Genomic DNA, 12,332 nt, shown 5'->3' with positions numbered 1-12,332 from the left:
TTGCGACAGAACATTTGAGAAAATCAGTTTAGAGGAGGAAGGCCTTATTTCAGTTGAAGGTCACAGAGGAGTCAGTCCATGGCGACTAGGCTCATTGTTCCTGGGGCTGTGGTGAGTCAGGTGAGGAACAGAGAACAGAGCAGCTCACCACATTTGGAAGCAGAAGGAGTGAAGGAGGAAGAGCCTGGAACAAAATATATCCTTCAGGAACACACTCCCAATTACTCAGTCTCTCCCAGTAGGCCTCATCTCCTAAACTATCTACCATCTACCATTAATGTACAGATCCATCATCAGTTGGTTAGCCCATTAAAGAAGAGAGCCCTCATGAGGCAATCAGCTCCCCACATCTCCACCTCTGAACACTGCTATATTGGGGACCATGTCTTCAGTACCTGAGCTTTTAGGGGTAATTTCTGATACAAATTACAATGTTACTTATTCATCCTAATTGAGTAGTCCTTTATACTCTAGAATTACAATTTCTAGGCAATGAAATGAAGACACTTAAACTTTTTGGTTTTTTTGTTTGTTTGTTTTGTTTTTGTTGTTGTTGTTGTTGTTGTTTTTTAGACGGGGTTTCTCTGTGTCAGAGCCCTAGCTGTTCTGGAACTAGCTCTGTAGAACAGACTGGCCTCGAACTCACCGAGATCTGCCTGCCTTTGACTCCCTAATGCTGGGATTAAAGGGGTGCATCACCACCACCTGGACAACACTTGAACTTCGAAGTCAATCAACCATGTAATAAGGCTGAGGATTGACCTTACTACCTGTGATTCATCAGTCTGGCTGGGGCTAAAATTCTTTTGTCAAATGTTCATCACCTTAGAGAGAGCAGCCAAGGAGCAAGATGTAAGCAGGCTGAGAGACAAAATTAGATGTTGAATCTTTTAGAAATATTAATGAGAAGAGGGACCTTGGAAGTAGTTCAATTGATGAAGTACTTGCCTGGCATGCATGAAGCCTTGGGCTCAGTTCCCGGTATCATATAAACCATACATCATGGATCATGCCTGTAATCCCAGTAATTTATAGGTATAGGTAGGAGGATAAGAAGTTCAAGGTCATCCTTGGCTGCATAGTGAATTCAAGCCAACCTGGGATATATGAGACCTCTCTCTCTCTCTCTTTCTCTCCCTCTCCTCTCTCTCTCTCTCTCTCTCTCTCACACACACACACACACAAATTTAAAAATTAAAAAAGAAAAATATTAATTAAAAAAGAATTTATTGATGAATACTCTTTTTTCACCTTTGGAAATCATTTTCTTTTCTTTTCTTTTCTTTTCTTTTCTTTTCTTTTCTTTTCTTTTCTTTTCTTTTCTTTTCTTTTGTATCCAAAATGTGTTGATTGGGCTGGTTCCCACTTATCTTGAATCAGGTGCTTTCCAGTGCTGCTTCCTCCTGAAGGAGCATCCTTCTGTCAGCCATGCTTTTCCACCTGTGGGCTGACAGAGGACAGTGGAGCAGCCAACACACAAGACCACCGTCTGTGCATGGTTAAAGACCGTGGTGATCTTACAGCATCCTGGGCATTGCACCTCCATAAAGTAGGAATTGGGGCTCTGCACCAGGCAGTTTTTCTTGTGTTTCCTCTTTTTCTCTTCTGGAGAGGGATGAAGGAGATCCTTTGTGAGAGGCATGTTCTCAGAGGGAGGTCGTCACCACCGGAAAGGGTGGAAATCATTTTCAAAGTGGTTTTAATTCACTAATTATGATGGCCATTGGAATAATAGCATTAAAATATTTGACATGCCTGAATATCAGGTATTGTAAATACACCACATATAGGTGCTTTTTGAAGATCAAAAGCGTATAAATTAAAGATAGACACAGTCTGTCCATCTTGTACACGTTTATTCAAAAGACAAGGGGGACAATGTAAAATCACTATAAAGCAATTGGGTTAATGGAGAGTCTAAGTGAAAAAGTCTATTATGTGTTTCCCAAGAGAAACCAAAGGGAACCCGGGCTATTGGAATCTTAGAATATGCTAATGTAGCTATTAACAGCCTAAAGAAGGAGATACTGTAAAGTTGTTGTCATGAATAGCCTACACTTAGCAATGGCGTTTCCATCAAGCTAGATTTTAAATTCCATTATGGTAAATATTTAATTATAAGAAAAAAGGCTACACGTACATTAGTATACCCCAGATAACGTCTAAGTGACACATAAATTTCAAAGAAAGGTAACTACCTTACTCATTAACACACTCTCTATGAGAATCTTGTGATGAAAGAATTAAATAATTTTCAAATACGACTTAATAGAACCACACACAAGCAAGCAATTGTATGCAATAATGTGTTGGTATTCTTGACCGTATTATTTATTTCATCATGTATATGGATATCAGAACACTGTGTTTGATATCTTTATACACAACTGATATATCCCTTACATATGATTTTTTAAATAATTACTAGTTACAATGTTAGGGAGAATTGTGAATTCAGAAAACAAGCATGGCAAAAGTATAGGTTTTGTGGGAACCCACAGAACCCAGTGAGACTGAGCTTGCATTACCAAGCAGGGCTGCATAAAGGGGATGATTGGACCATGGGCCTGGGTACCAGGTATTTGGAAGGGTCTGCACTTGGCTGTATCTAACAAGGGGGAGGTCTTTTGCCTCACCCCATGACATTGTTATAAAAAGCCCTTTGGAATAAAGTTCTGAGCCATTAGGTATTGACCCATGTCCTCCTGAAGCTATCCTGTGTTTCTGTCTTTCCTCTCGTCCCTCTCTCCTCAAGAGTACCCTGGGAAAGGTGGGGGTAGGGCCCCCCACAAGGTCTATGGTGTGTCTGTTGGAAATATTTCTGCCAGAATCACCATTTATTTTCATATGATCCTTAATTTATTCAAAAAGGAAGACAGCAATTCTAACACGTAGGAGAAGATGGTGAATTTGGAGTCAGGCTGGGCCTTCGCTGATCTTCACTGTGTCTCAAAACAAAGGGTGGTGGTGATGTATCATTTTCCTAATGGGGGTAGCCTAAGTCACCTCGTGGATTGCTGGAGTTCCTTACAAAATCTATAAAGTTAGAGTGGCTACTAACATATTGCACGATTGTTGAGTAAATGTCATCTGTAATCCTCAGACAATGAATAAATGTTCCCAAACCAAGAAAACAAAAATTATAATAAAAATAATTAAGAATTATATAGGAAACAACCATTGAAATTAGAGGCTCCCATAGAGCTTGGCACAATGTAAGCTCTTGGCCAAATGCCAATTTCCTTTTTCTCTTTTTGTTTTTGTTATATTTCATTTCTCTTACTAAATGTGCACTGTACATATATATGGGTATATGTATATGTATATGAGTGTTCTGAATGTACATGCCTGTGTACCATGTGCGTGCAGTGCCTGTGGAGGCCAGAGAGGGCATCAGATTTCCTATAACTGGAGTTATAGATAGCTGTGAACACTCCCTCATGTGGGTCCTGAGAATTGAACCTGGGTCCTCTGGAGAAGCAGCTGATGCTGAGCCATCTCTCCAGCCACAAATGTGCTATATTTTTTGTGTAAGGAAGTAAATTTCAGCAAGCATTGAGTACACATTTGATGACCACCCAGCCCTTAATGTGATTAAATCATTAGCAACCCACGGAATCAGCTTAATGATCAAAGGAATTTATTTGGGGGTTAACTCACAACCACGGGAAGTTTATCGTAGGGTCTGGGAAAAGCTGAGCTATGTCCTATGCTGAACGGCTTGGTCCGGGATCTCAGCATCTAAACCACGAGGTAGCCGAGAGCTGCATAGGTGCACCCTAGGTCTTAAGGGTCCCTAGTGGCCACGCCCCAGGGGCATGTACCTCGCGGTATAACTGTTACTAGGGCGGTGCTTCAGGGTATGGCTCAAACAGCCATCCACTACAAGCCCTCCCCCCTCTGATGACCCGGCAGAAGGGATGCCAGTTTAGTTCCGGGAAGAGTGAAACTAGGAGCTGTTATGTAGTAGTTAAGGGAAGTTCTTCAAACCGAACCTCAGGCAGACTGCAGGCAAAGTCCCAGGATTTACGCAAGCTCTTTCTTCCCTGGTTTTAAAGCGGTTTTATGACTTTGTAGGAGTTGATTGTGGAGGCATGGAGAGTAGGTATAGCTAAGGTTTTGTTTCTGGACTGGACTGTTTGCACGGCTGACTGTGGTCTTGCAGAGTAACGAACTCCTTGGAACAGCAGACTACAGTCGCAGGCAGAACTCGAACCTACAGCAGGTGCCGCCATTCATTTCTTTTTCTCTTCTCTGATTTTCTTCCCTTGAGTAATTCACAAGGAAAGCTTTCACTCTCCAAAACGGCAGATTATTCCAAAATATAATTCACCAAGTTGAAAGGAGTACCAATTTAGAAGGGGCTTACAATCTAAATCCATGTAAAACATTAAAAAACATCCTAACTCCTCTTCTTCTTCTTTTTTTTTTCTGAGACAGGGTTTCTCTGTGTAGTTTTGGTGCCTGTCCTGGAGCTCACTCTGTAGACCAGGCTGGCCTTGAACTCACAGAGATCCACCTGGCTCTGCCCCCCAAGTGCTGGGATTAAAGGGATGCGCCACCACCACCCGGCACCCTAACTCTTCTTTTAAGTGTGTGGTTCAGTAGCAAAAACTACTAGGAGTGATATGCCTAGTCTCCAGGATGCTCCATTTTGCAGAACTGAAACTCCATACTTAACAAACAATAACTTCCCACTTCCTAGCAACAATAACTCTCCCATTTCCTAGCAACACCATTTTACTTTCTGTCTTGATGAGTTCGATTTCCCACTGTGGAATCATATAGTATTGTCTTTTTGTGATTGGCTTATTGAATGTAGCATAATGTCATCAAAGCTTATCCATGTTATAGCACATATCAAAATTTCACTCATTTTAAAGGCTGAATAGCATTGTAATGTTTGTACAGACCATATTTTCTTTAACTTTTCATCCATCAATGGACATTTAAATTGGTTACATCCTCTGACTACAGTAAATGCTGCTGCTATGAACATTGGTATCCACAGTTTTCTTTAACACCCTGATTTCAATACTTTGGGATATATACCTAAAAGGGAAATTGTTGGCTCACATGTTGATTGTATTTTTAATTTTTTGAGGAGTTATCATAATGTTTTCCATAGTGACTAAACCATTTTACTTGCCACCAACAGTATATAAGTGTTCACATTTCTAATTGCTAACCTTTAGTATTTTCAGGTTTTGTTTTCATGGTAGCCATCCTTTTTTTTATTTTTATTTTTTGTTTTTGTTTTTGTTTTTCAAGACAGGGTTTTTCTGTGTAACAGCCCTGGCTGTCCTGGAACTTGCATTATAGACCAGGCTGGCCTTGAACTCACAGAGATTCTCCTGCTTCTGCTTCCCGAGTGCTGGGATTAAAGGCATGTGCCATCACCGCCTGGCTCATGGTAGCCATCTTAATGGTTGTGAGGTAGCGTTGTAGTTTTACAGCCATTAGTGATGGAGAGCATCTTTTCATTTTACATTTCAATAACCTAATACATGTTAATTTGACCAAGCTAGAAAATATATTTAAATATTAGTGCAGAAAAGAAAATTATCCTTAATTCTACAAGGACACATAAATACCTCTAACTCTTTTAGTTAAAAATTTGTGCACTTTTCTGTAGATGCCTAAGAATGTAATGTACGTACGCAAGTACCTTTTGTGTGTCTTGATCAGTGAGGGTTCTAGCAAGTGACATGTAAACAACCGGTTTTTATATCCTGGTGGCCAGAAGTCCAAGGCGAGGAATCGGATAGCACAGGCAGGTTCTGGTGAGGGCCCTCTTGCAGAGACTGCAGACATCCACCTTCTTGTTGCATCTTGTCTTCAAGCTCTCCTGGCCCCTCTTATCAGGGTGAGGGAGATCCACAAACAAGCCTACACTTCCTAAGCGTTCTAAAGTTTCTCAAAATTTGAAGGCTTTGGGACATAAATGTTGAAATCAGAAACCTTTAGAGGATCCATCAGATTTAATCCATAACAGCCTCATAGCATAGTCTAAAGCATCAGGGCTCCTTTAAAGATTAAGTCATCAAAACTTGACTTTGGGTGTGAATTTTTCTATTTAGGTATCATATTGCATTAAATACTCCTGTGTAAATCTTGATGGGGCTGATTGTGTATTTGGTTCTAGCGTTTAGAAACATACCCTCACTGTAAAACCATATTACAGTCATGAAAAAAATTCAGTTACAGTAGGAAGAAAGAGGGTTGGAGCATAAAGCTAATGCTTTAATATTGAAACATTTTAAATATTATAAACAGTTCTTCCTTCCCTCCCTCCCTCCCTCCCTCCCTCCCTCCCTCCCTCCCTCCCTCTCTCCCTTCCATCCCTCCTATTTGCTGCACTAAGGATTAAACCCAGGGCCCTGTGCATTTTAGGCAAGCACTCTGACACTGAACTACATCCCCAGTCCCAACAATTTATTTTTAATAAGTCTCCTTTTAATTCAAATCTACCTCTTAATTATGAAGTACGACATGGATTTATATTGCATGCTTTGATTTACAAACTTATCCCTCAATAAAGTGTTAGTTTTCAATGGACGTTGTCTGCAATTACCACACACTGTCACCATTGACATCTTGAAACCTATCAATCATATGCCTCTATAGATGTGACTAATTCAAAGAAATACAAATAAAAACTTTATTAAAAATATGAGTAAAGAGGCACATGATGTAAAAATATATGATCCATGAACTATCTGAACTGCCCTTCGATGTGAGTCAAGGCACTCATGATGGACGCCTGCAATTGTCAATGTGTGGGCTGGAGCTCATGGACAAACAGACAGCAGGTTCATGGCTCATCCATTCTTTGATTTTCTGTGAAGAGCCATGCTTGAGCCAGGATTGCTCTCCAACCATGAGACCTTGCTGTTCCATTTTTATGAGTGACAGCAGGAGTAACCCTTGAGGTTAAGGATAAACTGTCAGGGCTTTAGCGTTAAAAGACTCAGAGTAAATGCCACCAGTACATGGGCTCAGCCACCAGCCTGTTGGAAGTGAGTTTAGGTACAATTCGTAAGAATCTACTTGAGAATGTGGAAGCCAGTCACTCACCACTGTGGAACACAGAAAGTGTTCTCTGTCCACTGTTTTTCTACACTGTGACTCAAACCCGGGGCCTTGCACATGCAAGGTAAGCATTCTCCCCCTGAGCTAACACTCCCAGATAAATAAACATTCTTTCAAGATAAATATGTGGCAGAGTCTTTCCAAATTGCTCAAGCTGGCTTTAACTTTGTCGTTTTCCTGCCTCAGTTTCCTGAGTAGCTGGAATTACAGGCCTGTGCCACCACACCTGACTCTGGCCATTACTTAGGTAATCTTGCTTATATCTCCAAAGTTATCCTTTTTGTTTATGAGTATCTGCAAACTTTCACTAGTGGGGATGACCTGCTCATTTCCGAAATAGCCCGTGATTGCTTCCTCCAGACAAAGTGCTACCCTGAACTCCTAGTCCCCTTTCCCACCAGTGTGGCTTTTCCAGATAGTTTGAAAAAGTTTGTACTAGATGGCTTCTGTATCACCAGATATTTACCAAATGAGCCATGAAGATGCAGAGTGGAGGGGAAATGGAGCATTTGATTTTAGCTAATTTGTTGACATTATCCATTTTTATGTTTATTCTCACTCAGCTCCTGCTTTGAGCTGCAAGGGAAACATTTTCCAGAAATACTTCCTGATCACTTTTCCTTTGGGGAGTGACCAAGTTCATTGTCGGAGTCAGGTGTCCTCACATGCTATTACAACGTGGCTTTTTACTTGGAGTTGCTTGGACGAATTCCTGACTAGCCATCCAAAGATCCTTTGGAAAATAATAATTCCTCCTTTTCCTTCTTTCTCCCTTCACTCTTCGATTTTTTTTTTTTAGTTTGAGAGTTTCATTATGTAGTCTAGGTTACAACTTGCTATGTAGCCTGGGCTAGCCTTGGATTCACAATGCTCATATCTCTGCCTCCTGATTACATTTTTTGAGAAGTGTATTCAGCATCTAATGTGACACTGCATGGTCCTACAGACTTGGGGGTTACTATAGCATCCTTCACGGAGAGCTCTTTGGCAGGGGCTAGTGCCCGATTTTGAAGCAAGCAAAAGGATCTGTTACTTCACTGTTGCTGGTATGACAAGTCCCTGCAGACACAGAGGCTTGGGATAGTAACCATTTGTTATCTCATAGTTCTATAGGGCATGAGACTGAAATTATGTCAAAATTGTTTAAAGTTCAAGTAAATGTGAACTCTAACCAGCACAGTTCTTTTCTATTTATAAGACTGAGTCATAAATGGCTTCTGAAGTAAGAGAGACTTAACAGCGCTGTAAGTGACAAGACTTCAAACCCCAGTGATGTCATCAATGAGCTGTGTGACATGGCTAAGTTACTTAACTGCTCCTAGCAAAAAGCCATATATTGTTGTATAATATTTAAACCATATAATCACCATGAGAAGTCTGGAATTGTGTGTGAATGTGTATATAATTTTTGGCACAAAGTCAATGATAAATATGTGTAACTAAAGCACCCATTTTAATGAAAGTGGTGAAACAGCTGCTTGTATCATAAAGCCATAATTCCTGACGTTTAAAATCATGAGTCACAGAGATCCTAAGAAACAGGCTTATGAACCTCGAAAAATGTACGCCCCTGTGTAACCCATACCCGGTCAGAGAATAGGTCATTTCTACTACACTTCAAGGATCCCCGGTGCCACTCACTGTACTTAACCTTTTCTCACCCTTTCACTCTCTAAAGACTAGTTTTTCCAAATCTTGGAATCCATATGAACAGAATCACATAACTTTATTTATTTGTTTTATGTGTATGGATGTTTCACCTGCATGAATGTCTGTGCACCACATGTGAGCCTTTTGCCAACAAGAGGCCAGAAGAGAGTGTTGGATTCCCTGGAACTGGTTCTAAAGACAGTTGTGAGTTGAGTGGGTGGGAATTGAATAAGTGCTTTGAACTACTGAGCCATCTCTCTAGCCCTGGGAAAGTTATATTTTGTTGTTGTTTTGGGTTTTTTTTGTTTGTTTGCTTATTTGTTTTTCCAGACAGGCTTTCTATATATATAACAGCCTGGCTGTCCCAGAACTCACTTTGTAGACCAGGCTGGCCTTGAACCTCAAAGAGATTCACCTGTCTCTGCCTCCTCAGTGCTGGGACTAAAAGTGGGTACTGGGGTTGGAGAGATGGCTCAGCAGTTAAGAGCACTGGCTGCTCTTCCAGAGGATCTGAGTTCAATTCCCAGCAACCACATGGTGGCTCAGAACCATCAGTAATGAGATCTGGTCCCCTCTTCTGGCCTGCAGGTATATGTGCAGGTAGAACACTATACATATTAATAATAACAAAAAAGGCGTAGCATCCATTCTCAATGAAAACCCTGCCTCTTGGACCAAAACACTCCCTTCCAATTGGCTAGTAGACTGATGACAGAATCCCTATAACAAAAGCAGGCTTAAAGAAATGTGTGACAACCTAACAAGTTCTGTAGAGATTCTGGAAGGAATACTTCAGACTGAAGAGTTTGATAAATACATCTGAGAGGACACCAGGGAAAGGGAGCAGATGCATGATGCTAGGGCAGTAGTTAAGCTAATGAGAACAAAGAAACACAAAATCAAGAGAAGAATAGGAAATAATATACAACTTTCTATAATAACTCTACATATTAATGGTCTTAATTCTCTGATCAAAGGTCACAGACTAGCAGAATGGATTAGAAATCAGGGCCCTTTGTTTTGCTGCCCCGAGAAACACACCCCACTATCAAAGACAGAAACTACCTCAGAATGAAAGGATGGAAGAAGTTATTCACAGCAAATAGAACTAAGAAACAAACAGATGTCATTAGTCCATTAACTGACAAAGTATACATCAAACCAAAACTAGTCAGAAGAAAGAAATAAAGGGAGAGGAAGAAAGAAAGGAAGAAAGAAAAAGAAAGATACTCCATACAGACTAAAGGAACAATTCATCTTCAGGACATTACAATTCTAAACATGTACATGCCAAAAACAGATGGACCAATTTCATAAAACAAATAACTATGAGATGCAAAAACACACTTTAATCCCAACACATTAATTAGTGGGTGCCTGCAATAGGCCACCCTCACAACAGGCAGGCCATCTGGTCAAAAAGTGATCAGAGAAATATTGGTGTTGAATGGCATCGTAGATCAAACAGCCCAGTGAGCCTGAACAGTTTGCTCACTGTTTTGTTGCTATTACTGTTTATTGATAACTTCAATAATTTGTGAACTGCTATTCACTACTTTCATCTCTTTTAAAATTAAACATTACATTTAATTTTTTTCCAGGCCAGAGATCACATCCAGGGCCTCACGAATTCCAGGCAAGTGCTCTGCTACTAAGCTACACACCCACCCTATTTAATTCTTTCTAATGTTGTGAAACACATCTGTTTTTTCTTTAACATGTTCTAGGCTTCCTGTCTTAAAAAAAAAAATCTCTCGAACCTCTTAAATTACATGGGGGTTGTATAATTCTTCTGTGGTGCATTTGTCCTTTTACGGCATTGTTTAAATTTTTATAGCATTGAAGAGCTGGTCATTAAGCTTGTGGCCCTTGGCTTCAAAGTTACCTGTGTACATTCTGCTTTAAGATGCTGGGTCTGGGAATCTATAAACCACATTAATTTCTCCTTTGCTAGTTGGCTCCAGCTGATGTCTGTCCATGGGAGTCTGGAGAGGGGGAGCAGAGGAGGAAGAGGGGAGGGGGCTGCTTTTTTTCTGCTTGTTCCTTGCCTGTCACCATCACATGAGCATGGGCAATGAATGGCTGCTGGGTAACTACTCAGTTCTAAAGCTACCCTTGCAGGATTTCCACCTCTTTTGGAGTAGTGCCACTAAACTGCCTTTGTGACAGTAGCCAGCTGGGACCCCAACTGTCCATGTCTCTGGAAGTCTGATGTCTATTCCAGTGGACCCCATCTCCAAACACATTTTATCATCTCCCATTCTGTCCCTTTGTTGCCCTTGCTCTATAGGAAGTAACTGCTTTCTGTTGTTGTTTATTTGTGACGGTTCAGTGTCCTTTCTTCCGTTTCCGATATTTCAAGTACCTATTTAACATTTTCTGTTTGTTTGTTTTTGTTTGCATTAGCTTCATGATCAGCAATTCAACTCTACGAAAAGTAATGACTTAAAGTAGGATTTTATGATGCTTTCCAGCAGACAGAAAAGGGGGAAAAAGCAGTTCGGATATTGTAGAGAAGTGGGATACAAGTCTTGATGGTTGTACAGGTTGAATCGTGTCCCCCTGAAGGATATTTTGACATTCTAACTCCCAAGTTCCTCAGGAGAGTTGATTTGAAAATGAAGTCTTCATAAGGGATGATCAAGCTGAGATCATTAGGGCATGTTCAATCCTATGTGATTGGTGGTGTTCTTATGAGAGACCAGGAGCTAGGCAGACTCCCTGGTAGGCAGACAGAGAGGCAGAGGGGCCATGGCAGGTAATTAAGGTGGCGAATTTCCAAGATGGCCAGCTGCTTCCTCACCATCTTGATTTGAGACCAAAGCCTGGCAGCTTCAAACAAAGGCCTTGTAGGCTTTTGTCTCCTGATGGACTGGCTTAACAAATTCAAGGTCTGCTCAGGACATGCCACACGGTAGTTCTGAGTCAATCAACCATCCTAGGTTTCTTCAAACGGACCAATACTAAAAACTTGAGAGGCTAAAACCACCAGCATTCCAGAAAGAGATAGGTTTTCTGCCTTTTTTTCCCCCTCCCTGCATCTACTGCATGAACACTGGCAGTGTTTTTTCATCCCCTATGGTGGTATTTTATTTGTACTGACATGTGATTTTATTTGTATGTTAATAAATAAAGTTGCCTGGGGGTCAGAGCTAATAACATGCCATAGCAGAAGCTGGGCGGTGGTGGCACACGCCTTTAATCCCAGCACTTGGGAGGCAGAGCGAGTCTATCTCTGTGTGTTCAAGGATACAGCCAGCATGGAGACACACGCCTTTAATCTCAATACCAACTAGAAGACCTGGAGGTCTGTACAGACAGGCAATGACGAGGAGGTCATATGGTTGGGTTTACAACCAATGAGAAGGGAGAACAGAAAGTCAATGAAAGGACAGACAGACAGACAGACAGGAAGTAGGCCTCTTGCGGAGAGTAAGGACAGCAGTGGCAGGAAGGGTAAGGAGGTTTTAAGTCTCAGGTCTCAGCTATTGCTCTGACCTCTTGGCTTTTAACTCTGCAATTGGCTCTGTGTTTCTTATTTAATAAGAACGTTCACCTACAATCCCCAATAAACTTTTTTCTTTAACTGT

At 41.0% G+C, this 12,332-nt stretch overlaps 1 protein-coding gene across 1 annotated transcript; it reads right to left on the bottom strand.

Moving 5' to 3' along the window:
* Positions 1 to 1,366: 1,366 nt before the first annotated feature.
* LOC131904761 (small ribosomal subunit protein eS27-like) lies at positions 1,367 to 1,642 on the bottom strand. The gene has a single exon (XM_059255801.1). It carries the CDS (start codon positions 1,640 to 1,642, stop codon positions 1,367 to 1,369), a length of 276 nt encoding a protein of 91 aa, XP_059111784.1.
* Between the last annotated feature and the right edge of the window lie 10,690 nt (positions 1,643 to 12,332).

The sequence above is a fragment of the Peromyscus eremicus genome, chromosome 2, assembly GCF_949786415.1.
Source record: "Peromyscus eremicus chromosome 2, PerEre_H2_v1, whole genome shotgun sequence".
NCBI lineage: Eukaryota > Metazoa > Chordata > Mammalia > Rodentia > Cricetidae > Peromyscus > Peromyscus eremicus.
The sequence above is the reverse complement of the archived record's forward strand: the minus strand, read 5'-3'. Positions and strand labels throughout refer to the sequence as shown.

Excerpts from the sequence above, each read along its gene's own strand:
- LOC131904761 (XM_059255801.1), bottom strand. The coding sequence starts at position 1,642 with ATGCCTCTCACAAAGGATCTCCTTCATCCCTCTCCAGAAGAGAAAAAG.